At 44.9% G+C, this 26,463-nt stretch overlaps 2 protein-coding genes across 6 annotated transcripts in view; one reads left to right on the forward strand and one right to left on the reverse strand.

Moving 5' to 3' along the window:
- The window catches only part of Larp1 (La ribonucleoprotein 1, translational regulator), an 84,859-nt gene extending 62,281 nt beyond the window's left edge, over nt 1-22,578 (forward strand). For all 4 annotated transcript variants that reach the window (XM_026388280.2, XM_026388279.2, XM_026388281.2 and 1 more), the window contains 16 exons: nt 397-571; nt 1,828-1,956; nt 2,036-2,242; nt 2,341-2,503; nt 3,393-3,537; nt 6,957-7,131; nt 7,256-7,425; nt 9,188-9,580; nt 10,390-10,513; nt 10,612-10,817; nt 11,256-11,362; nt 12,619-12,770; nt 14,443-14,587; nt 16,759-16,868; nt 17,041-17,168; nt 19,252-22,578. In XM_026388280.2, coding sequence (XP_026244065.1) covers nt 448-571; nt 1,828-1,956; nt 2,036-2,242; nt 2,341-2,503; nt 3,393-3,537; nt 6,957-7,131; nt 7,256-7,425; nt 9,188-9,580; nt 10,390-10,513; nt 10,612-10,817; nt 11,256-11,362; nt 12,619-12,770; nt 14,443-14,587; nt 16,759-16,868; nt 17,041-17,168; nt 19,252-19,461 — 2,688 coding nt within the window. In that variant the 5' untranslated portion in view covers nt 397-447 and the 3' untranslated portion in view covers nt 19,462-22,578. The remainder of the gene's footprint in view (nt 1-396; nt 572-1,827; nt 1,957-2,035; nt 2,243-2,340; nt 2,504-3,392; nt 3,538-6,956; nt 7,132-7,255; nt 7,426-9,187; nt 9,581-10,389; nt 10,514-10,611; nt 10,818-11,255; nt 11,363-12,618; nt 12,771-14,442; nt 14,588-16,758; nt 16,869-17,040; nt 17,169-19,251) is intronic.
- Nucleotides 22,579-24,428: 1,850 nt separating this feature from the next.
- Faxdc2 (fatty acid hydroxylase domain containing 2) overlaps nt 24,429-26,463 on the reverse strand; it is a 33,587-nt gene continuing 31,552 nt past the window's right edge. Inside the window, exon 9 of one of the 2 annotated variants that reach the window (XM_026388350.2) lies at nt 24,429-24,807. In XM_026388350.2, the coding sequence (XP_026244135.1) occupies nt 24,768-24,807 (40 nt within the window). In that variant the 3' untranslated portion in view covers nt 24,429-24,767. Of the gene's footprint in view, nt 26,293-26,463 lie in introns of both variants that reach the window. The other variant, XM_026388349.2, reaches the window with a different exon arrangement.

A 26,463-nucleotide genomic window follows, 5' to 3' on the forward strand; every position in this document is an offset into this window, starting at 1 on the left:
TCACTGGCTGTGACCACTTTGAGTGGGTGAAGTCCTTATTCTGGAGCTGATATAGGTAGGCCAGGGGCCAGCATCTATTCCACCACACAGACTACCAGAACTACATGGTAGTCCCTATTGCAGGGAATAAACATTAGGCTCCTGGGCATTGTCTTTGACATTAGACACAGGTAAGCCTGAGAGACAAGTTGTCTTTCCCACCTCCTGGCCTGTGTGATCTTGCTTTCAGTAAAGGCATCTTAGGTGTGGAAATAGGGTCTTAGGTTGTATCTAGTTTACCTGCCATCACATGCTGTTGCTCCTCTGCCTACCTTTCTAGTGACAGGAAGCTCTTCCACTCATCCCAAAGGCTCTCCTACACACGCTCACTTCCTATTGCCTTACTTTCTGCTGTAGCCACAGTCTCACAAGCCTCAGCCTGCCCGTAAGCTGCCACCCAAGAAGGACATGAAAGAACAGGAGAAAGGAGAGGGGAGTGATAGTAAGGAAAGCCCGAAAACCAAATCAGATGAATCAGGGGAAGAGAAGAATGGGGACGAAGACTGCCAGCGAGGCGGGCAGAAGAAGAAAGGTGAGTTGAGCAGGACTTGAGAGGAGATGGCCACACAGAAATGAAATGTCAGAACTCTGGGGACTGCTGGGTGCTGTGGCACGTGCCTATAATCCCAGCAACTTGGGAGACTAGGTGAGAGGATCACAAGTTTGAAGCCAGCCTCGGCCATTTATTGAGGCCCTAAGCATTTTAGTGAGACCCTGTCTCAAAGTAAAAAATAAAAGACTGGGGACGGTAACTATGTTGAATCCCCACTACCAGTTAAAAAAAAAAAAAAGAAGAAGAAGAAGAAGAACTCTGAGGGCTGCTGGAGGATTTTTAGGTCCAGCAGAAGGCTGATTGCTGTAGCCATTGAGATAATAGTATTCTCTGTGGCTGTTGGTCCATTAGTTCACCCTCTTGAAGACAGGAATTTACATTGCTTTTTAAGAGTTTCCAAAAAATTGCTGAAATGGTTCAGATACAGATTCGGCTTTTCCAGTAGAGATCCAAAGTAAAAATGGTTTAAATAAGATAAACGTTGGTTTCTCTATGGGTACGGTGGTACATGCCTTGTAATTCCAGTGGCTTGGAGGCTGGAGCAGGAGGATCATGAATTCAAAGCCAGCCTCAGCAAAAGCAAGGTGCTAAGCAACTCTGAGATTCTGTCTCTAAATAAAATACAAAATAGGGCTGGGAATGTGGTTCAGTGGTCAGTGCCCCTGAGTTCAATCCCCGGCCCCCCACCTACCCACCCCCACAAAAAAAAATGTTGGTTTATCTCACAGAACATTGGTGTCAGTCAGCCAGGCCTAATACTACAACTCCTGCCTGCTTTCCTTTTGCAGCAGTGCCTTGGCACTTCAGCATCCAAGATGGCTACCTATTTCCTGCTCACTCTAGCTAGCAGGAAGGGAGAGAGGGAAGGACAGCTCTTTTCCTTGTAGTTACTCCACCTGGAATTGGCTCCTTTATTTCACAGGCAGGATTTTGACATGTGTCTGAAGAGAACCTAGAAAGTGTAGTCTTTATAATCCTGGGTAACCATGTTGATGACTCTAAAAGTTTGTTCTCAGACTCTGTAGAAATCAACATTGAGGGTTAGCCAGGAGTCACCATCACACTGAAGGCCATGGACCTCCTTACTTTAGAGATGAAAAAGAGGTCTGGTGTGTGGGAAAGGAATCTGCCTGAGGTCACCATAATGTGATTTAAGCCAAAGCCCAGGGCAGCGGGAAAGTTGGGCAGCAAAAGCGTCTCTCAAGCTTTTTTCATGTGTTCATGCTGTCCTCCAGGGAATAAACATAAGTGGGTTCCCCTGCAAATAGACATGAAGCCCGAAGTTCCCAGAGAGAAACTTGCCTCACGCCCCGCTCGCCCGCAGGAGCCAAGACATACACCTGCCAACCGCGGGGAGATCAAAGGTACACAACTGTCCACTATAGAGGGCCTGGACTTGGGAGATAACCTCAGGCCTGACCTGTTGCTCACTCTCCCCTCTAGGGTCTGAGCCTGCCACCTATATGCCTGTGTCTGTGGCCACCCCCACCCCAGCCTGGCAACCAGAGACCAAACCGGAGCCTGCCTGGCACGACCAGGACGAAACATCGAGTGTGAAGAGTGATGGGGCTGGTGGGGCGCGGGCTTCCTTCCGTGGCCGTGGACGGGGGCGTGGTCGCGGCCGGGGACGCGGCCGGGGTGGCACTCGAAGTACGTGAGGCCCCTTTGGGCTCCGGGATGTCCAAGGGAATGCGGCGGGGGTGGTGGGCAGGAATATTCTTTCCCTCACAGCACCCATTTCCCCGTAGCCCATTTTGACTACCAGTTTGGCTATCGAAAGTTTGATGGTGCAGAGGGGCCTCGAACCCCCAAGTACATGAACAACATTACCTACTACTTTGACAATGTCAGCAGCACTGAGCTTTACAGCGTGGACCAGGAGCTGCTCAAAGACTACATCAAGCGACAGATGTGAGTGTTGAGGGGAGCAGGGCTGCTGAGAACTGGGCGGGAGGTGAGGGGCTTCCAGAAGGTTACAGCAGGCAGGCAGAGTAGGGAGTGCTCCCTTGGTGGCTAGCACAGCTAGGTGACTTTTCTCTTGGTCTTTCATCTGACTTTTCATAGTTAATTGTTGATTACTGAAGTAAAACCATATTTACTTTAAGGAAATTTGAAACTACCACTAATGAAAAGGAGGAACGATGCCTAGAATCTGCCCACTACTGTGCCTCCATTGGTAACAAAAGCACTGACTGAATGCTAGCAAATGTTTATATAGAGAGTTCTCACTATTGGCCAGGCTCAGTCAAGTATTTTATAGGCATTATTTTATACTGTGATCTTTTTTTTTTTTTCCAACTGCTGAATTCCTGTGAGTTGGGTCTTTTGTCCCCATTTTATAGGTGAGCAAACAGGACCAGTACACAGCAAGTATTTAACAGTGCAGATCAGAATCCATTTCTGTCTGGTTGCAAAACCTTTGCTCTTAACCACTCTAATATATATAGTCTCACTGAGCTTGGAGAACCCATACAAGGAAGTAGATAATTGCAGTATGGTATTATAAGTGTTTTAGGAGCAAAAGAGAAAGTGGCCAACTATATTGGAAACTGGATTTAAAGAGAGATGAGGAGTTTGCCAGTCATGCCAAGGGACTGAAGGGCAGAGAGAATGATTTGATCTAAAGTTAGTGGCCATTGAAGGTATAGCCTCATTTCTTTTCAGCCCTTATATGGTAGGAGAGAGGCAGGACAGGTGAGAGGCAGTGTGAAGGGGGCTGGGGTGGATAATGAAGCAGGGAAGGTGTATTGATGAATTATGCTTCAGTTGCTTAGTGATGCCTCTTCTCCCCTCCACTTAGTGAGTACTACTTCAGCGTGGACAATTTAGAGCGAGATTTCTTCCTGAGAAGAAAAATGGATGCTGATGGTTTCCTTCCCATCACCCTTATTGCTTCCTTCCATCGTGTGCAAGCCCTTACCACTGACATTTCACTTATTTTTGCGGTATGTCTTTCTCCCTGGGGTTAGGGTACTTCGGAAAGAGAGGTCCTTACTTAAAGAGCTGGAGTTTGGAGCTGAGGCAGAATCCTCCGGAAGAGGTCCCTATTTAATACCACTAGATACCGATCAGTTTCAGATTCATCCTAATTGTTCCCCCTCAATTTTTTTGAAAAATAGTTTTTGAATATCAGGATTCATATAAGACCCATATATTGTTTTAAGTTTTCTTCTCCCTCTTTTTTCTTGGCAGTTTATCATTTGAATAAACCAGGTTGTTATCTTGTAGGATTTGCCACAGAATAAAGATGTCATGGGCTGGGGATGTGGCTCAAGCGGTAGCGCGCTCGCCTGGCATGCGCGCGGCCCGGGTTCGATCCTCAGCACCACATACCAACAAAGATGTTGTGTCCGCCGAGAACTAAATAAATAAATAAATAAATAAATAAATATTTTAAAAAATCTCTCTCTCTCTCTCTCTCTCCTCTCTCACTCTAAAAAAAAAAAAAAAAAAAAAGAATAAAGATGTCATTTAACATGTTAATGTGGCCGGGTACAGTGGTGCACACATGATGCCTGTTATCCTAGCGACTCAGGAGGCTGAGACAGGGGGATCACAAGTTCAAAGCCAGCCTCCGGCACTAAGCAATTCAGTGAGACCCATCTCTAAATAAAATACAAAATAGGGCTGGGATGTGGCTCAGTGGTCGAGTGCTTCTGAGTTCAACCCCCAGTACCAAGGGTTTAAAAAAAAAAAAATGCTAATCTGTACTACAGTTTTTTGTAAATTGGTGACCTGAAGGCATGATGAGGTTCAGGTTTTTTGAGTTGTTGTTGTTTTTTTTTTCCCCTCTTGACAAGGGTGTTACATAGATAATGTGTTTGCTTCAGGTGACTCAACATTTCTTCTGTTTGTCCCTCTTGTAACATAAGCTGCTATTAACTATCACTGTGTATTATTTCATGAGGAATTACAAAATGGTGATATTCTGTCAGTATTCATTTATTAGCTATAATACCTTTTTGAGGAGAAACTTGCTTCATCAGTTATTCAGTTACTACGAGGTTGTACAGGGAGGGCAGATTTTTTTAATTGTTTTTCGTTTTGTTAAGTTTACAGAAGTATGAATTGATTTCTAATACACTTGAGGGTTGACTAATGAGAGTTCTTTTTTTAATTTGTTTTTGAAGCATAAGCATGTGAATTTTTATTTTAGTCCATTGCAGTTAATGTTAGATCATATTGTTCCATATTTACTTGGCCAATGGGATTCTCATTCATCTTGTACATCTCCTGTTCCAGACCTAAAATGGCTTTTAAAATTTTTTTTAAATAAAAGAACTCTAGTTCCTTTTGGGTGGGGGAAATAATATTTAGAAACCATGGTCTGAGTTACAGGGATGCTTATTGCTACTTGATTGATAATTTTTTCTAGAGATTTGTTTTTGTAAGAAGTAGTATATTTTGAGAATATACTGTAAAATTCAGGAGTGCAGGATCTTTATCTAATCCCAACAATCTTATATATCTCCTTTCTACTCTGCCAAAAATACCTAATGGTATCAGCATAATTATTTGTTTTATTCCACAGTGTATACACATTCTTACACTAATATCTCTACTACCACTGAATTTTATTTTCCTTTTTCGATTTATGTGACTATTTTCAGTTATATGAAATAACCTGTGTGATTATAAACTCATTCATGAAAGTTTAACTTTAAATTCTTTTTTCCCATATTTTTATTGATACATTATAATAGTACATAATAGTGAGATTCATTGTGTTTGGACATGCACACAATACAGCAATATAATTTGGCCAATATCGTTCTTAACATTCTGTCACTTCCACCTTTTTTTTCTCTATCTTCCCCTCTAGGTAACCTTTTCTGAATTCTTCCAGCACCAGCAAAATTGAGGTGCTAAGCAATTCAATGAGACCCTGTCTCTAAATAAAATACAAATTAGTGCTGGGGATGGGACTCAGTGGTTGAGTCCCCCTGGGTTCAATCCCCAGTACCAAAGAAAGAAAGAAAGAAAGAGATATTTCTCATTTCTGTCCTCACCCATGCTACATGTTTTTTGTTTTGTTTTGTTTTAACCTGTTGCCTTGTATGGACATTTTGTTTCTAGTATTTTTTACTAAGACACAAACTGCATTGGTGTTAACAAATAGTTTTGTGTATTTCATTTTTCATATTTTTACCAGTGTGTCTTTGCTGTAGGTTTCTAGAAGTAGGACAGCTAAATTAAAGGTGAATGCATATGTAAATTTTACTTCCTTTTTTAGGGAATGTGCCTTTTGCATTTTCACCAGCAAGTTATGAATGCACCTTTCCCCACCTTACAAACACACTATATTTTCACAGGTTGAAATTTTCCCTTTTTCACTTTGAAGATTTTTTTTAAATATTTTTTAGTTGTCAGTGGACCTTTATTTTATTTATGTATGGTGCTGAGGATTAAACTCAGTGCCTCTCACATGGCTAGGCAAGTGCTCTGCCACTGAGCCACAACCCCAGCCCCTCACTTTGAAGATTTTTTTTAATGTTTTTTTTTTTTTTTTTTAGCCAATTACAGTGGCACATGCCTGTAATCATAGCAACTAGGGAGGCTGAGGCAAGGAGGATCCCAAGTTCAAGACAGAAGTCATCAATTTAGTGAGGCCCTAAGCAACTTAACATGACCCTGTCTCAAAGTAAAAAGGACTAAAGATGTGGTTCAGTGGTAAAACACTACTAGATTCAATCCCCAGTACACACATTCCCCTGCTCCCCCCCTCAAAAAATAAGCTTTTTAAATAGACAGTTTTCTTCTCCATTCTAATCTTCATTCTTTTTCTCAGAGATAATGCCCATAGCAGTTTACTTGTGAATCCTAGAAAAATTTATGTGTATATCTTTGTTTTTACATAAAAACTGTAAAATGGATCTTGCACATAGTAGCCAACTCCTGCTTTTTCAACTTTAATATATTTTGTGTCTTTCTATTTCTCCATATGTAAAGCTGTTTGTTTAGTGTCAGAGTAGTGTTCCACTGAATGGATATGCCATAATTTATTTGAATTGCTAACATGATGGCAAGTTAAATACTTTTTAGGTATTTTTCCTGTATTACTGTGAATGGCCTCTTGTCTAAATCTAAAACATACAGATCCCTGTGTGTGCAAGTATTTGCTAGATTACTGGAAGTAGAATAGCAAGGTCAGTGGGTAGGTGTGGTTCGAATGTTGGTATCCCCCTACAAATTTGAAGATCTTATCGATCTGCCAGTCAGGGAAGAAGATGCTAGTTTTATAACATTACTGTTTGCACTGGCCTTAATACCTAAGTCTATGGGGACCCAGTTGTCCATCATCTCCAGGATCTCTGACTGTCCTTGTCTTTCCTCTTCATTCCTTTTCCCTCCTCCTTTCCTGCAGGCCCTCAAGGACAGCAAGGTGGTGGAAATTGTTGATGAGAAAGTCCGAAGGAGGGAAGAGCCTGAGAAGTGGCCTCTTCCTGGTCCCCCAATAGTGGATTATTCCCAGACTGATTTTTCCCAGCTTCTCAACTGCCCTGAATTTGTTCCCCGTCAGCACTACCAGAAAGAGACGGGTAGGTACCCTGCTGGCATGTAACTGCCTCCTCCTTGTCCTTGTCCTCTGGCTAGCAGTCCATCCTAGGGCTGGCCTCAGAAAGAGGAGTAGAGGGATGAGGACCTCACTTTTCCATCCTGCAGAGTCAGCGCCTGGCTCTCCCCGTGCAGTCACCCCAGTGCCAACCAAAACGGAGGAGGTCAGCAACCTAAAGACACTGCCTAAGGGCCTGTCTGCCAGCCTGCCTGACCTGGATTCTGAGAACTGGATTGAAGTGAAGAAACGGCCTCGGCCCTCCCCAGCACGGCCCAAGGTAGGCCAGACCGTCCCCTGCCTTGGGTTCTAGGACCCTGGGTGGGAGGGCTTGCAGGGCCGTGGGGTCTCAAATAGGCATAGAACTCTGGCTCTGAGGGTCAAGAGCAATCACAGGTGGTCCAGGGTCGTAATGTGAATTGGAGTAGTGATTGCAAGAAAATTGATATGGCCCATTTCTACAAGTGCTTTGGCTCCTTAAAAGAGGGAAGGGAGAATGAGTAGATGCATGGCCCACATGTGGTGACTTCACTGACTTTGAGTCTGGACTGAATCACAGGTCTTCTGCACTGATGGCTCAGTGATTTGTGAAATGTGTTAAACAGCAAGACTTCAGTTTACCGTAGGGGATGGTGGAATTAAACTGCTCTGAAATATTAAGCTGGGGTACAGTGGGGCAGGGGCAAATAGAATCTACTGTTTGAGAAATATTTCCATCTTAAGCTAAAATACTGCCTGCCTCCTTTCCAGGAGCCAAATTTATCTCTATCTGCTCACCCTATCCACTCTTTGGTGACTCTTTTTTTTGGGGGGGGGGTAGATGGACACAATATCTTTATTTTCATTTATTTTTTTAAATGTGGTGCTGAGGATCGAACCCCAGGCCTTACACATGTGAGGCACGTGCACTCTGCCACTGAGCTACAACACCAGCCCCAGAGATGACCTTGGACTTTGGGTCTAAGGAATTCTGTGCTTTTTATATTTTCACTGGCTCTCATCATCTTCTGTTTCTGTTGGTTCCAAGAATTCCCCACTGTTATGGCTACAGCCCTTTAAAAGATGCTGTAGACAGGCCCGAGGCACAGGGGAAAGGTATTAAGGGAACAAAGGCTTTACAAAGCCCAGGCCCATATACTACAAAGGCTGTGGAAAAAATGGATCCAGTCTAAGTCCCTGTACCAGAATTTGGGCTGAGGTGTAGCTCAGAGGTGGACCACGTCTTAGCATGCCCAAGGCCCTGGGTTCCATTCCTAGCACTACACAAAAAAAGAGAGAGGTAGGTTGTGAGTTTACATGGGGTGCTCTTGGCACAGCAGGCATTACTTTTGGAGGTATGTATTGTGAGGTAGACAAATGGTTTCCCCCAAGAGTATCCAGCGACACTTAGATGCTGGGTTAACTGCCCTTGGGACATGCTATTCTTCCTGACTAGTACACTCTATCCCTGTCTTATCTGACTTACTTATGTTCATCATTTAGTAGCCATTTCTTCCCAAAAGCCTCCCCTAGCAATTCCCACTCCCAGTTGGTTAGGTACCCTCCCATGTGCTCCCACAAATCCTATTTATAGCCTTTATCATACTATTTGCATTTGGCTGGTTTGTTGACTTTTCTCCATTTAATTGAGCTTCCATCTGCTTGATGAACATTAGTTGCTAGGTCCTGACACATGTATGAGTGTCTAATGGAAAACAAGGTGACTTGCCTTGTAGAGCTTCAACTTTATTATGAGGTATTGAATAGTTGGATAAATAGATGAATCAATCTGTGGAATTTCTGCTGTGTGTCTACTTCCAGACTAGGTGCTGTGTAGGATGTAAAGTAAATGAGAGCATAATTATGTTTGCAAGTGACTGCTATGTGAGCTGTGCGTGAAGGAATGTGGGTTCCAATGGACTACCCATTTCTCCATGAAGCTCACTCCAGGGAGGGCAGTCTCATGCTCAGGAGCCAGAGCCTCCCTCTTGTGGGACAACTGCGGAAGCCTGGTCCAAGGACCCCTTGGTGATTCCCTTCTCCACGGTCTGTCCCTGTTTCAGAAGTCAGAGGAGCCCAGGTTCACCCACCCGACATCTCTGCCACAGCAGCTTCCCTCCCAGCAGTTGATGTCCAAGGATCAGGATGAGCAAGAGGAATTGGATTTCCTGTTTGATGAGGAGATGGAGCAGATGGACGGGCGAAAGAATACCTTCACTGCCTGGTCTGATGAGGACTCTGACTATGAGATTGATGACCGGGATGTCAACAAGATCCTCATTGTTACCCAGACGCCACCTTACATGCGCCGGCATCCTGGGGGCGACCGTACAGGCAACCACACCTCTCGTGCCAAGATGAGTGCCGAGCTGGCCAAGGTCATTAATGACGGGCTCTTCTACTATGAGCAGGACCTGTGGACTGAGAAGTTTGAACCCGAGTATTCCCAGATCAAGGTGAGGCTTAGGCAGAGCAGTGTGTGTGTGCTTAGAGTACCTCTAAGAGAGGATGATTGGTTTTGTGATCTCCAGCTGGTCCACCAGTCCAGAGCCTCGTATTCTCCTGTAAGAGAAGCATGGCAATTAAAGCAAGAGGAGATGTGTAGACATAACAAACAACATGGGGTGTGATTTATTGTCTTCCTTGAGCATATTTAATATCATAACAGAATGAGTAGATTATCACATCTATTCCTAAATAATTAGGCATATATAAAAGTTTAAAATCCTTTTAAGGAACTTTCTTTGAGTGTGGAAAATGGAAAAAGATAGTTTTTTGGGAAACAGTCAAGACATCTGTTGCAGTTTTTTGCAGAGTGCCTATGTGGGGTGTTGGGAGGGCCCTTGGTGAGCCTGTGCAGTTAGACGGTGGCAGAGATGTGGGGAGGCACCATACTGCCTAGGGGAGAATCTGTAGTAAGCTTCTGGGGCTCTGCTGTTAGCCTGATCTTGGGCAGGAAAGAGGAAAGGCAGATAAAGCCTCATCTCACACAGAGCCCCTACACTTTCCTGGCCTATTATCTGGGGCTGGGGTCATGCTGCAGGGAGGGCGGGGCTGCACTGCCCTCTCCTAGATTAGCAGCCTCATGCCAAGGCAACTGGGATTGAGGAGTAGTGAGGGGCAGCTAAAAGCTTGGGGACCAGGAGTCCCATGGATGTGGACGTGGGAGCTGTCCTCCCCAACTTCCTGCCGGTCTTGATTCCTAAGCAGGCTGGAGCAGCTTGTTGACTAACATTTTTCCCCACCCACCTCACATCCTCTGCAGCAAGAAGTAGAGAACTTTAAGAAAGTCAACATGATCAGCCGGGAGCAGTTTGACACACTGACCCCTGAACCCCCTGTGGATCCCAACCAGGAGGTTCCTCCTGGGCCTCCCCGGTTTCAGCAAGGTAAGGGGCCAGGCCCTTGAGACCTGGCATGGATGAGAAGGTCTGATGCCCATGTTGGGGGACTTCTACCTCTTGTTGACCCTTTTCTGCTTGTGCAGTTCCCACTGATGCCCTGGCCAACAAGTTGTTTGGTGCTCCTGAGCCCTCCACCATTGCCCGCTCTCTACCAACCACTGTCCCAGAGTCGCCAAACTATCGCAATGCCAGGACACCCCGTACACCCCGGACCCCACAGCTCAAAGACTCAAGTCAGACGTCACGGTTTTACCCAGTGGTGAAAGAAGGACGGACGCTAGATGCCAAGGTGAGGTGCGCCTGCTGGGCTAAGTGGGCCCACTTGATCACCTTCCAGTGCTGTGCTTCTCTCCCTTTCCTTGTCTGCGCCAAGAAAGGACCAGATCCCCACTATTCTTCATATCCTTAACCTGAAGGACTCAACCCCATATCTGCAAAATAGACTGGGTGTGGGAATGGTGGCCTAAAGAGACCCGGAGAGGACTGACTAGGTATGAGTCCTTCAGCAGATTCCTCACTCCCAAGCTGCCATTTCTTCACCTGTGAAACAGATGGATCAGTTACTTAGCTACAGCTTTGACCATTATGTGGGAGAATGGATACTAAAATGCTTTTGTAAAATGTGAGGAATAAGACATATAGAACATCTTACTCCTATAATCTTACTCCTTGGTGCTCCTCAAAATTGTAGGAGTACAAATAGCAAATTCTGGATTCACCTTTACAGATGCCTCGAAAAAGGAAGACAAGGCACAGCTCAAACCCACCCTTGGAGAGCCACGTGGGCTGGGTGATGGATTCCCGAGAGCACAGACCCCGGACTGCTTCCATCAGGTACTGGGGGCCATGGGAGAGAGAGATCTGGTTGCCTAGGGATGAATGAGAGAGTCTTAATCCACTAGACCCAGATTGATCTAAGAACTAAAGGGATCCCCAACCTTCCCCCTACTACACCCCCTCCCCCAATCTAAATTCAAATAACCAGAAATATGGCTCCTTAGCCCAGGATCTGGGTAGGAATGCCTCTTTCTAAAGAGGTGATATCAGAGCCACCTGGAGACCTGATTTTGATATGCTCATAAGAGAATATCTCAGAATTGATTTCAAAACCTGGGTATCTGCTACCTACCTGAAAGAGAATGGCCAAGTCATTGAATAAAAATTTGGGGGTTGGGGATGTTGCTAAGCAGTAGGGCCCATGCTTAGCATGGCTAAAGCTTTGGGTTGGATCCCTAGCACCACCAAAAAACAAAAACAAGGACTGGAGATATGGCCTCACATGCCCAAGGCCCTGGGGTTCAATCCCCAGCACCATCAGAAAAAAAAGAAAACAGAAACAAGATTCCTTGGCCCTGCCCTAGCTCTACTGACCAAACTCTCAGGGTAGGGTCCAAGATCCTTTTTATTTTCCTTAAAATGGCCCCAGTGTTTGTTCCTTGTGTTTTGAAACAAGATTTGAGGGCACCAGATCTGTGCATGGTTTCCTGCACAGATGGCACAGACTGAAAATAGGCAAACTTTTGGGAAAAATAGAGATCAACCCATGATGACTCATTAAGGAAAGTTGAATGTTACAAATTAGGTAAATATTAAAAGCTCAGATTTTGAGCCAGCAGGTGGCACACGCCTGTAATCCCAGCAATTTGGGAAGCTGAGGCAGGAGGATTTCCAGTTCAAAGCCAGCTTCAGTCAGCAAGAGCCAGGAGCTAAGTAATTCAGTGAGATCCTGTCTCTAAATAAGTAAAATACAAAATAGGGATGGGAATGCAGCTTAGTGGCCAAGTTCCCCTGAGTTTAATCCCCAATACCAAACAAACAAACAAACAAAACAAAAAAGGATTTTGGCATCAGACAGATCTCAGTGGTTAAATAGCTCCTTGGCTCTAGATGAGTCTCCCGGTTTCTGTGATCCTTAGTAACCTTCTCTTAAAACTCTGGCTCCAAGATTTGACTCACAGTACATCAGACCACGTGTATAAGTTAGAGCCCAGCACAGTGCAAGAAGCTGGATCTTGGATGATAGAGGGGATCAGAAGAACGGGGCTTCTGTGGGGATCCCAGTGACCTGTAACATCTTATGGCCTCTATAGCTCCAGCCCCTCAGAAGGAACACCTGCAGTTGGCAGCTATGGCTGTACCCCTCAGTCACTGCCCAAGTTCCAGCATCCTTCCCACGAGCTGCTCAAGGAAAATGGTTTCACACAACACGTCTACCACAAGTATCGTAGGCGCTGCCTTAACGGTAAGAAGTCCAGGGGGAGAGGGCAGAGCTTCTGAGTTTGTTACTTAGACCCAGAGGATATGGGCTGGAGGTCAGAAGGAACAGGTGACCATTTTCTCTGATCTTAGAACCAGAAATAATAGGGCATCATTTCAGCAAGGGCTGAAGTTAGATGCAGGCCAGATAATTTGGAACTTCAGGAAGCTAGGGGAAAGCACCACTTGCAGAGTATTTCAATTAGTGTTCTTCCTTCATTGCTACAGAAAAGCTCTTTCTGTCAATGACTCAGACATTGTCCAGTATGACCCACTGTTCATCACAAAGGGTATGCAGGAGGTGGGATATATTCTCTAGAATAGGGATTACAAGTGATGACTTGTGGGCCAAGTCCAGCGAGTGATCTGGAGCTAAGAACAGTTTTTATGTTTAAGGAGTTATGAAGAAAACAAATTTGTGATACACTCATGTCTCCTGCAAGGCCTAAAATACTTACTCTCAAGCCGTTTACATTAAAAATTTTTCTGGCACTTCTCTAGAAGATAGCATGAAGAGAGAGCTTTGATAAATGTTCTTGGGTGTCCCTTTTGTCACAGAGATGCCCTTTCCTTATAGATGTTCTGATAGGTTGGCTGTAGAGATGCCCAAAAGCAATCTAAACTTTGATAGGTTGGCTGTAAAGATGTAAAACTTGGCTACTAAATTCTTGGTTCATCTGCCTTATTTGTCCTTAACTGTGCATTTATGTAAATGTAATAGCAATTTCATTGAGATATAATTCACATACCATGCAATTCATTTATTTAAAAGTATATAAACCTAGTGACTTTTAATATTCTTAAGACTGTTTACTGTAGTGGCAGGACTATTTTACTTTCCTAACAGTAGGATGTGAGGGTTCTGATTCCTCTGCATCCTCCCAAGACTTGTTATTATCTGTTTTTTATTTTATCCAACCTCTAGGGTGTGAAGTGGTATTTCCTTATGGTTTTGATTTGCATTTCCCTGATTGCTAATGATGTTGAACATTTTTGTGTGTGTGCTTATTGGCTATTTGTGTATCTTCTGTGGAGAAATATCTGTTCACATCTCTCTTTAGCAGGATTATTTGTCTTAACCACTAAGTTGTAGGAATTCTTTATATTCTAGATACAGGTCCTTTGTCAGATCATGATTTTCAAATATTTTGTTCCATTGTGTGCATCATCTTTCTACTTTGTTAATGCATAAAAGCTTTTCATCTAAATGTTATCTACTTTACCTATTTTCATCTATTTATTTTGTTGCATGAGCTTTTGGTGTTATGTATTGTTTTTTGATGTTTCCAGTTTGTACTTGTTAATATTGGTAATGAGCAGAATGTAATCTGTTAGAATTCTCAAAAAAGTATTTGTTCATGCTTGGCCTTGTTGTACCTGCGCTTGAAAGGGACAGGTTGAAATGAAGGACTGGAATGAGGGCCTGATCCAGAAGCTGGTGCCACCTGCTTCAGATGGGCCTCAGCCCAGTACCCTGCAGCAGGGACTCAGAGAGAGTAGTAAATGCTTAGTAAACATTTACTGAATGACTGAAGTGGCAGATGATAGGTAAGGGAATTGGGAGGCATAGGAGTAAGGACTTGTTCTTAAATCCCAGCATCCTAAGCAAGGACAGCCTGACCCTGACACATGCCTTTCCTTCCCCCCCCCCCCTGTAGAGCGGAAGCGCTTGGGCATTGGCCAGTCTCAGGAGATGAACACTCTCTTCCGCTTCTGGTCCTTCTTCCTCCGAGATCACTTCAACAAAAAGATGTATGAAGAGTTCAAGCAGCTGGCTCTGGAGGATGCCAAAGAAGGCTACAGGTAAGTGAGGTTGGCCTGGGGGTTCTGGCTGGCGCTTGAGGGCTAATAAAGGGTCCCCAGTGACTCTGCTTTCAGAACTGTGTTTGGAAATCTTTTGCATGTGTGCCTGTTACTTTAAATGGGAAATATATTCACATGGTTCAAATTTCTCAAAGAGTTTTTATTTTGTAGTAAAATGACTTCTTATCCCTGGCTCCTGCCATCTAGTTTTTTTCCTCACAGGTAACCTGTATTGTTACAATGTTTATACGTCCTTTGTAAAAATAGTTTACACCTGTGTAAGCAAGTAGTTCTCTGTTTCCTCTGCCACATCACCATCCGCTCTCAGTCTATACCAGAGATGACCTACATTTTATATGGTATTTTTTTTGGACCTTTTTCTCCCTGCATGCTGGGAATTGAATTTAGGGCCTCAGACATGCAAATAAGCAAGTGCTCTGCCACTGGCCTTTTGTTTTATTTTGATTCAGGGTCTTGTTGAGTTGCCCCAGTTGGCATCAAATTTGCGATTCTCCTGAGTCATTGGGGTTATAGACGTGCACCACCCTTACCACCCTTATGTCTAGCACACATTGCCCTTTTTTCTTTATTTAGTGCATTATCTTGGAGGATCATTTTATAACTGAACATAAATAAATTTTTTATTATAACTGGTCTTGTTTTGTTTAGCTCATATCCTATTAATAGGTAATATAGGTTGCTTATAACACTTTGCTTTTAGAAAATCTCTTTTATTCGTTTCCTCCTCCTCTGATTCCCAAAGTAAAACATTCTCTGTGTAAGCAATTTGAATGTTTGAAGAAGTGGACGAAACATCCTTTACTCCAGAGACAGCAAGTGTTAATGTGCTGTCATCTAGATCATCCTGTGAGTTGGGCACCAGTAATCCTAGCTACCCAGGAGGCTGAGACAGGAGGACCACAAGTTTGAGTCCCATCTGGGCAATTTAGTGAGACTGTTTCCAAAAAAAAGTTGAAAAAAGGGCTGGGGATGTAGCTCAATGAGTAGTAGAATACCCCTGTGTTCAACCCCCCAAGTACCTCAAAAAGAAACAAGTCCTGTGAATGTATTTTTCTTAACTTATTTTTAGCATTTATAAGCATGAGCATTTTTCCATGTTAAAATACATAACTTCTCCTTCTCAAAGAAGTTGTTAAATACCTTTTATAGAAAGAAAATACAGATAAGAAAAATCACTTGGGCTGGGGTTATAGCTCAGTGTAGCTTGACTAGCATGTGTAAGGCACTGGAGTTCGATTCTCAGCACCACGTATCATTGACAACTAAAGAAAAATTTTTTTAAAGAAAAAGATCAGGGCTGGAGATGTGGCTCAGCGGTAGCGCGCTCGCCTGGCATGCGTGCGGCCCGGGTTCGATCCTCAGCACCACATACCAACAAAGATGTTGTGTCCGCCGAGAACTAAAAAATAAATATTAAAAATTCTCTCTCTCTCTCTCTCTCTCCTCTCTCACTCTCTCTTTAAAAAAAAAAAAAAAAAAAAAGAAAAAAAAAGAAAAAGATCACTGGAAAATCCAATTTCCATAGACAACCAATATTAATATTTTTAACTTTGTGCTCTTTCAGACTTTTGCATGCATGTGTAGATGTATAGTTTACATATTTATCTATAAAAATGGGGTCATTCTATTCATGTCCTTTGAAAAATGTCCTTTTTACTTGATGTACATTTGTACTTTTAATTTTTGACAACTTATATCTCATTATGGATTTACCATGATTTTTTCTTAATGTTTCTGTATTTCTAGACACGTACATTTTGTTTAATAATATTGATACCAACAGTTTAATACTTTTGTAAAATCTTAAGTCTGACTTTGGGCCATTTCCTTGGCATGTGTTCCCAGAAGTAAAATTTCTCAAAAACAGGAACAGGCAGAAATTCTATAAAAGAATAGGTGGGAACAAATGGATGTGGGCATTGAGGGATACAGAGAGTTTCCTGACTCCCCACAAGGTGCGAACATTTAATACTGGACCCACTTAGACTACCACTAAATGTCAGCCTTCATAAAGCGTATTTGCCATTTTTTCAGTACAGGAAGAACACATTTTTTAAACTGTTTCATAGTTCCTTTGCTATGCAGGCACATTTCCCCCTCTTACAGATGAGGACACTGTGCCCTGAGTTCACTGACTTGTCCTCCCACAGATATGGTTTAGAGTGCCTTTTTCGATACTACAGTTATGGCCTAGAAAAGAAGTTCCGGTTGGATATATTCAAGGATTTTCAGGAGGAAACCGTGAAGGACTATGAAGCTGGTAAGAGGCGGAGTTGAATTTCTGTGCACCCTGGTCACCTAGGCTTTCTTCCTGTCTTCCCTAGTTCCACCCGGGCTTCACACAAACCTCTCTCTGTATGTGCCCCTTGTCTCTACATTCTCCCCTTTGGTCCAAGCCCTTTCTACCCCTCTCTTTCTCCCTTTCTCTACAGGTCAACTCTATGGGCTGGAGAAGTTCTGGGCCTTCTTGAAATATTCCAAAGCCAAAAATTTGGACATTGACCCCAAACTGCAAGAATACCTCGGCAAATTTCGACGTCTAGAAGACTTCCGAGTAGATGTAAGCAAAAGTCTCCCTAGTGTTCAGGAATCAAGATACCTGGATTCTGGTCCCTACAGTGCCACTAGCCCCAAGGACACTTTCCCTGGCCTTCCTTCCTCTCCCAGTTTGGGTTTCCTTCTTAGTTTCTTCATCTGTGAAAGGGAGGCTGAGGATAAACAGCATCTGCAAGTTAGAGTGGCATTTGCCAGATTTCTTTTCTGGGTCTGTGTTGCTGGGCTGTCATGATACTCTCTCCCTTGTATCTAACAGCCCTCCCTGCTGCCGTGTCAAGTTTCCCACTAATTTTTATCTTGATTAGCTAGCTACAATAAATGTATTCAACTCCAGAAGTTTGTAAATTAATATCTAGCATAGTAACGCATGCCTGTAGACCCAGAGACACAGGAAGCTGAGGCAGGAGGATTGCAAATTCAAGGCCAGCCTGGGTGTCTTAGTGACACCCTGCCTCCTCCAAATTAAAGAATTTTGAAAGAGGTTGGGGGCGTAGCTCAGTTGTAGAGCTCCCTGGATTCAATCCCCAATATCAAAATAAGTCAATAAAATGTCCAGTCCTCCTCCATCTTCTGGAGTGATGTCTCTACAGTGACATCTAGTGGTGAGTTTACTGCCATGGCTGGAATTACTTGTTTAACTGATTCAGCAAATGTCTCTGTGCTAGGAGCTTCAGGGACTCCGGAAATGAGTGAAAGACTCTGCTTCAAAGAGTATAGTGGCTGGGGTGTAGCTCAGTGGTAATGTGTGTGCTTAACATGTGCAAGGACCCAGCACCAAAAAAGAAAAGGACATAAAAAGATCTTTAACCAAATAAGTCCATAATGTAGTGAAAATTTCTGGTGGTTTTTTTGTTTTTGTACCCTGAATTGAACCCAGGGGCACTTAACCACTGAATCATATCCCCATCCTTTTTTAATATTTTTTATTTAGAGACAGGGTCTGGCCACTAGGTTGCTGAGGCTGGCTTTAACTTGTGATCCTCCTGCCTCAGCCTTCCAGTCCCTGGGATTATACACATGCACCACTGCACAACTGGTAATCATCTTAGTCACATCAAACCTTTTAGCAAAAGGTAATAAGTAAATGGTAATAATAGGTAATAAGTAAATGGTAATAATAGCCCTCACATTTATTATTTTAAAACTGCCACTGAGCCGGGCACAGTGGTGCATGTGAATTCAAAGCCAGCCTTAGCAATGATGAGGTACTAAGCAACTCAGTGAGACCCTGTCTCTAAATAAAATACAAAATAGGGATGTGTTCTATCCCTGGCACAAAAAAGTAAATAACTGCCACTGAGTGGTTATTCTCAAGTACTATGCTAGATGATTCTTGTTGACCTCATTGGACACTTTAGTGGTGAAGTAGGAAGGGCTTATTATTATCACATACCCACAGATGGGTACACTGAGGATTGTGACTATCCAGGGGTATAGAAAAATATTTCCCAAGCCTCCTAATATATTCTATCCTTGTGGGGAGGGGTGTACAATTGCAGAGGGTCCTTATATAATTGATTGGTAAACCCCAAAGGTGGAACAGAGGTTTAATTTTGGTACCCCAAAGGGAAGATAATGTTCTTAAGGTCATAGGATCTTTGTTATGGTGATTTATAGTCTTGACATTTCATTCAGTGGTCCGTGGAGGTGCCTGGAAGGGAGTGAGGTGACCTCCAGAAGCATCTAGGCCTTCTGAGCTGAGGCATCTAATATACTGCATGCCACATTCCATACATCATCCTTCAGCAGATCCCAAGCAATATGGATGTGGATGAAAGTCTGGTCTTTGGGAGAGATGGACCTAGATTTTGTGTTTTTCATTTAAACAGCTATGGGATCCTGGGTAAATTACTTTCCTGTGTCTCATTTTCCACATATGTAAAATCAGATCATCAAAGAAAGATGAGGGCCCCACAGGAGAATATGCATTAAATAGCATGGTCTGTGTCATAGAGAAATGCTTAATATCTGGTATTCATTTTTAAGGTCAAATCCATTGTCGACATTTGGAGGTAGATCTCTAGGCAGCCCTGGTAAGAAGTGGATAGTAATCCCCTAATTACCTGTGACTTTCTGCTCTGTTGCAGCCCCCCATGGGTGAGGAGGGCAACCACAAGCGACACCCAGTGGTAGCAGGAGGTGGCAGTGGTGAGGGCAGGAAGCGGTGCCCCTCCCAGTCTTCCAGCAGGCCTGCCACCATGATCAACCAACCCCCTACACCACCTACTGGCCAGCCCATCCGGGAAGATGCCAAATGGACAAGCCAGCACTCGGATACACAGACTTTGGGAAAGTGAAAAGCCCTTTAGCCCTGGGGTTTAGAGTGGGGAAGGGGTGGGGTGGTCGAGGGTCCATGGGGGTGCCCAGTCCCAGGAGAGGGGACAAAGAAGGGACTGGCCTGGAATTAATAGAGCAGGCCTCTGTGCTGAGTAGCAGTGTGTACACCATTTGGGCTATTAGAGGTACCCTGGGCAGAGCCTCCACGTAACTCCCTTCTCCTCCTCTCTCCATGACTCTTCCATCCCAGCTTCTTCTAAGGGGGGAGGGAAAGGGGGGAGATTTTTTTATATATATATACATATATATATATATCAAGTTTTAAATTATTGATAGTTTGTCTGGATTACCAAAATCACTCTTCAGCCCTGCCCTCGGCTGATATGCCGCAACCCTGGTCCCCACCCACAGCCTCTTCTTGCTCCCCCCCCAAGCCAACTATGCAGCCCACCAGAAGGCCCTGTGGGCCCTATTGCCCAGCACTGTCCCGTGGAAGGCTCTGACAGCGCCTGGGCCCTAGGAGCACTAGCCCCTGACTATGTGGGGTTTGCCGTCACCGTGTTCTCTCCCTGCTGTCCCTACCATGCCCTTCTGCCATCTTCTGGGAGAAGGAAACCAAAGGATCTAAAAGTGGGGGTTGGGAGGTTTCAGCCTCTCCCACTCCCCTTTCCCCACACCCCTTACTCCCCAGCCCAGAGAGACGCTGCTCATACCAGAAAAGACTATTGAAAGATGATTTATTTTATTTTTCTCTGACCTTTCCATCCTTGGAAAAACGGAAAAAAGAAAAAAAAAAAAAAGACAAAATAGACCATTAACCAAAAAAAAAGAAAAAAAAGAAAAAAAATCAGAAAACCCCCACCTAATCCATAGAAAGTGATGTCTTTCCCCTCTCCTTGGAAATCTTTTTTGTTTGTTTTGTTCTTGGAAATAATATTTTTTTAAAAGTTGCCTTATTGTGGAGCGGGAATCTGAAATAATACCCAAATGCCTGTTTTCCTCGGTGGAGTCAACCTGAAGAGCTCCCACCTTCTCTGGATGTGCCTGGGCTTGGACTGGCTGGATCTTTCTCTGGACTGAGTTGCATGTACAGTGCCTCCCACCTGGAGGCAAGAGAGTTGGGGGCGGCTGTCAGAGCCGTGCCCAAAATATCCCTGCTGTTGCATCGTTGAAGCTGACGTCCTGTGTCTGTACACTGCTGCCACTTTCGTGTCCTTGCTCTGCTTGCTGTCGCCTCACGCCAGGCCCTGTCCTGCCGTCCTGCCGTGACACCCTTCATCCTACCCTTGGAATCCCAAGGCCAAGTTTGCTTCAAACTGTTGGAAAACAGAGTTGGCCTGGATCTGGAACACACTTGTCCTCAGCCCGAGCGTCTTCCCCATGCCAGAGGGGAAAGGGGAACACCTGGTAGCTGAGGCTTGGATATATTTCTCACATTGTCCTGAAAGATCACCGAGACCTCAAGGAAGCTTTATGTCTCGTGAAAGGTGGAGAAAGGTGCCGTTCTTTTCCGAGGGTCTGGTGGGGTCTCCCCATCTTGCATCCCCCCCTCTGCAAGCCATCTCTGCCCACCCTCTCTCTGATCAACCCCAACTGGGAACGAGACCCCGCCTGGGAACGAGGGATGAGGAGGAATTGGGGGCTGGGGGGAATCCTGCCAGTTGGTGAAGCCCTGTGGCAGGAAGGTATATGTGGACATAGAGTATACCTAACTTCTCTTCTCCAGCCACTGACTGCTTGAGTTGGGCTGTGAATGACAATGGAATGGCTGGAGTCTACTGCCCTCAGAAGCTAGGGAGGGTGACCGACTGACCCGCACAGACTGGGATGTGTGTCAAGTACGGGCATGACTGCATGTTCACCCCCAATGGGAACTGGGCAACACGGAGAAGTTTGCAGTCTTGTTGCTCAATTACTGAAACTTCTTTGGCCCTCCTTTTCAACAGGTTTCTCTGTTGGCCCAAAGGTTGGGAATAGGAGACAGTATCCCAGGCTGACAGGGGCTCACTTGCCCTCTGTCTTTGGGTACCTCATTGCTTTTAGTTTGTGTGCCCCCTCACCTCTGTCATCCCAGTGCTTAGTATGTGGGAAGCCCATCTCACTTCCTGTGACCCAGTCGTCTTGAACCAAGGATGAATGTCTGGTTTCTGCTATGACAATGGGATCTGAGGCCTCTCCCTAACCATTCTGGTGTACCTGCCCCACATTGTCCCAGACACTGGACTCCTGACCCCCTTCTCTCTCCCTTTCCCCCTTTTTTTCCTTTGGGTCACTCAGCCCTGTATTGTATCCAGCACCACAAAAACCTCAGTGTTTGACCCTTGCTGGGTTTGGGGACACAAGGAAGCCTTGGAGGTGGGAAAAGGCTGTTCTCGTCTAGTTACTCCCAGGCCAGGGGCTGCCATCCTCTCCCTGATCCTCTCAGATATCCCTGAAGGAGGAAGCACCTTTGGGGTGAGTAGGTGAGAACTTCATCTCAACATAGGCTGAGGAGGGGTGAGGGGCTATTTTCTTTATATTTTCTTTCTTTCTTTTTCTTTTTTCTTTTTTTTTTTTTTTTTTTTTTTTTTTTTGTAACATGTTAGGAGTTAATGTTGCAAAGAGTAGTTTACATCTTCACTTTCTGAAGACACTTGAATTTAGGACCGATGTATCTGTGACAAGTATGAGTGGCAGGGGCCATCAGGACTAGCCACTTCACATCCACCACCTTCCCATGGGAATCTTAAGACCTGAGACACAAAGCAACAGCCTGCCCCAACCCCCTGTTTATTCTCTGCCCTTCTAAGGTTGGTCCACGCCAGAATGACCTGTAGGTGTCAAACAGAAGGTCTGTGTGTGCCTAAGCCCTGATGAGGGACAGGTTTTTCTTGTGCCCTCTCCAGAACCTGAGACACATGCACTATCAGTAGAGAAGGCTACCCAGTCCTGCCTCAGCCTGGACCCCTAGGGCTCAGAACGACAGCAAGAGGCACTGAGCCCCCATGTCAAAGTTAAATGCTTTTGTTTCATTGTAGCTCTCTCCCCCCCCCCCCCTTTTCTGATGATTGATTTACAAAAGAAAGTAAGCTGCTCAGGAGGCTCTGAAAGTGGGGTGGAGGAAGCAAGAAGACTAGCCTTTAGGAGAGCTAGGGGTGTTTTGCCAAAAGCCTGGGTAGAGTGGTCTGGATCATCTGGCACCCTCCCAAATGGGAATCTCAAAGTACCTCTTGTGTGGAAGGGTTCCTGGATTCTCCCCAGCCCCACCCTCTCCTTCAGCCATGTTGATGGCAGAGGCAGAGAACTTAAGAACTTACAGCCCGATTCTCACTGGAGAGGAAAACTTGTCATCTGGCTTTGCGAAGAAGGTTCCACCTTACGCTCGTAGTACATTATCTTTACCATGTGCTAGGATATCACATTTAAAAGGACAAAAAAAAATGTAAAATACTTGAATGAGCTTGTATTATAACATTAATATTATTGAGAGTATCTGCTTTCCAGGCTGAAGTGATTCATTCATTATTCTAGTCCTGCTTTAGTCCTTTGTAATTTGTGGTAATTATGCTTTTCTTTTTAATACAAAAAATGTATAAAAATAAAAATTTGAAAAGGCAAAATACTGGCTTGTCTCTCATCTGGGGTGCTGCTATTGGGTGTGAGATAGAGCCCAGTTAGGGTTCCCCAGAGCCAGAGGAAACTTGCTCTGCATCTGAGTGGCACCTGCAACGGCATTATCAGTGGACTTTGGGGGAGTCTGCTGAAGGCAGGGCCTCCATTGGGCTGCCAGTGCATCGAGGTGGCTTCCTCAATGGTCTTTAGAGCGTTTTTTTTTTTTTTTTTTTTTTTTTAACCAGCTTTAAATCCGTGTCTTAAGTGAGAATTGGGGGACATAGACTGCCAGATGTGAGTGGGAGCCTATTTGGTGGCACTTGGGCTCCATCCGCTGCCTGGGCCTGGTCTTGTAATCTAAGATAGCCAAGAAGAAAAAGTTAGTGTCCCTTGTAGAGTGTTGGCACAGCCCCTCCCTGAAGAGACTCTTGTGAGAGTGAAGAAGTAACAGTTCAGTAATCACACCTTGTGGAACCTGTGTCGCACAGGGATCCCTGAGACGGGGATGGAACCATGAGCCCCACTCTACAGAGAAAAACCAAAAGTGAGTCATAGCCTCACGTGGTCATCTGACCATTTTCTGTCTCCCATACATGGTGCAGTCCCTAGCAAGTGGTCTTCTAGAGTTGATTTTTTTTTTTTTTATTTCCCCCCACTAGTCTTTGATGGGCACTTAACTTCAGTACTACCCAGGACCTCTACTGGCCAAAGGAAGCTTAGAAGTAGCCAGGGTTCTGTGGATTGGAACTTTGGGAAAGGGAGATGTATTAGTTCAACCTCACTTCCACACATTCCTGTCAGGAATGGTCATCAAAGAGGCTATTGATTGCACTGTCTTAGCTCCCAAATGTTATGATCATGAACATTAGAACAAGTCTTATAGGAGAAAAAAAAATATCAGGAATAAATGGAAGCAAGTTTATTTAAAATGCTTTTTCTTCACATTTTCTGCTGGGACTTCAAGGCTTTTTTCTTTTTTCCTCCAGTCTTATTTATCAACCTCAGGGCCATTCTATTTGATTGAGAAAAGGATAAGTGCAGGTGCCAAACAATGGCAGCCAGGACAATAACAGCCTCTTGTCCCTCTATGCCTTTTGTACAGCACCTTGAAATCTAAAGCAATTCTCATATAGTCTCCTCATCCACCATCCTCTCAAGTGTACTGAGGGACTTGTTTCCAGATGCTTGCTTGTAGGTGGGTGCAGGCCAGCAGTGGGAGAACGTAACAGTTGGATACACTAGACAGGACTGGGCCCATCAAGGCCAGAGGGGGCAGGTGGGGCTTGGAAGCCCAGGGAAGGTGCTGCCTGCTTAGTGTTGACTTGGCCTACTGGGCAAGTCCTCTGCGGTCCTGGTGCTCAGAAGGAAGTAGTTTGGGGTAGTTTTGCTTGGAGGCTTGGCCCTGTGTGATCTTCCTTGTCTCCAAAGAGATGGGGGCTCACTGTTGCAAAGAGGCTGGCCCCAAGCTGGTCCCTCCTGCCTCAGCTCCCAGGTAGCTGGGTCTACAGGTCTGTACCAGCTATGTTAAGGTTTTTGTAAAACCACAATAGGTTATTTTCCATATATATATACTTTTTCCTGGTACTAAGGATTGAACCCAGAGGTACCTTTACCACTGAGCTCTGTCCACAGCCCTTGTACTTTTTTGAGGCAGGGTCATGCTAAGTTGTCCAGGCTGGCTTTGAACTGGTGATCCTCCTGCCTTGGTCACAGGATTACAGCTGTGTGCACCATCTCACCTGGTCACAGTAGGTGGTTTTCTTGGCCCAAAAGAACTGAAAGTCAGTAATAGGCATAAGTACACATATAAGAATTTAGTAAATTAACTAGATGTGGTGGCACATGCCTCTGTAATCTCAGTGACTCTAGGTTGATGGTAAGAGTCTCGCCAGGTCAAGGTCAGTCTGGGCAATATTTTCTATTTTCAAAATAGAAAAATAAAAGGGGCTGGGGATGTAGCTTAGTGGTAGAGCACCCCTGGGTTCAATCCCCAGTAGTGTGGGGGTAAATGATAATGGTAGTAATGGTGACCTTTCAAAAAGTAGTCTGAATTGTTGGGAGCCACAAGGTTCAAGAGCATGTTGCTCCTAAGAGGAGGTAAGGGAGGTAGGTGATTGTTTCAAACCCAGATAGCCCTGTGGCTTTGTTTCAGATAAAAAGGGTCCTGGTTAGATTTCATCTGAAAAATGTATCTGCTAAAACCCAGTCAAATAAACTCTGTTAAGAAAACTGGTTAACCATTTCAGAGAAAAAGAGTTTTGCCCTTTGGCCATTTTTTTCTGGACTCCTCTTGGGGGAAAGAAAGATTCTCACCTCTGGTTTTGGTTCATGTAAGTTAATTAGAAGCCTCAGGTATCCCCAAAGGGTGTGACCCTGATCCTTCTGGGTGAAGGGCACCCAGCTCAGCAGTCCTCGTGGGTGTAGCCTGTGCTTCCTTGTTATCAGTTGATCAGGGAGGAGCACCTGTGGGTGTTTATGTGCAGTGAGGCAGAGTTGAAATGGGACCTCTGTGTGTGTGTGATGGGAGTGGGCGGAATTGGGACTGGCATGTGGCATGTGAAAAACAGACCTGTAACTATTTGCCAGGGACAACTGGCCCTGGCCTGACTAAGGTATGGAAAAGCCTTTTGGGGTAGGAAGAAGCAAAGTGATATCTGATTCCCCCACTCCTTGACACCAGAAAGAGCTCTCCCTGGGGCCCAAATTGCCTTAGTCCTACTGCCCTTTCCATCATTCTCTGCATATTACCTAGGCCACAAGACAGTGGGGAGGGGATGACCTTCCTCCATCCCACAGCAGAGGACCAGAGGGCCTGGCCAGAGCCCTCTTAAAGTGGTTTCCTCCTCTGACTGGCCTCCAGTCTGGGGAACCTTTTTTTCCTTTTCCTTAAGCTAACTCCTGGTCCCATGAAAGGACAGGGCAGAAATTTGGGGGAAGCCCTGGTCCTATCCTTGGCCCTGCTTTTCTAGGAAGCCAGCCTCTCCTCTACCGTAATGGTGCCGTCATTAGAGTGTGTGGCTGAAGGAGGCAAGTTGTTAGGTGCAATCATGAGGCCTCGGTGTCTTGGAATCCCACTCTTGGGATAGGACTGGCAAGGGCCCTTTCACTCCATCTTCTTTGGGGAGTCGGGGATGCTCTCCGAGAGTGGGGTGAAGCCCAGCAGCAGGATGTGCCTCTCATAGGCCTTGGTCTGCTTAAACATGGTGTCGGTCCCATGGAGGTGGTCCAGCACCCCCAATACGCCATAGCATTGGTTGAACCTAGAGGAGAAGAGGGTACTGCAGTGCTGGACGGAGGACCATTTGTGGATCTCTCTGTCCTTCATGCTGGCCTCCTATCCACACCTATCACCACCATCCTGACCACATCCATCAGAACAACCTGGGGAGATCCTATGAGCATATATAAGGGGCCACTCCAGACCTGCAAAA

Source organism: Urocitellus parryii, chromosome 1 (assembly GCF_045843805.1).
Source record: "Urocitellus parryii isolate mUroPar1 chromosome 1, mUroPar1.hap1, whole genome shotgun sequence".
In the NCBI taxonomy this organism is placed as follows: domain Eukaryota; kingdom Metazoa; phylum Chordata; class Mammalia; order Rodentia; family Sciuridae; genus Urocitellus; species Urocitellus parryii.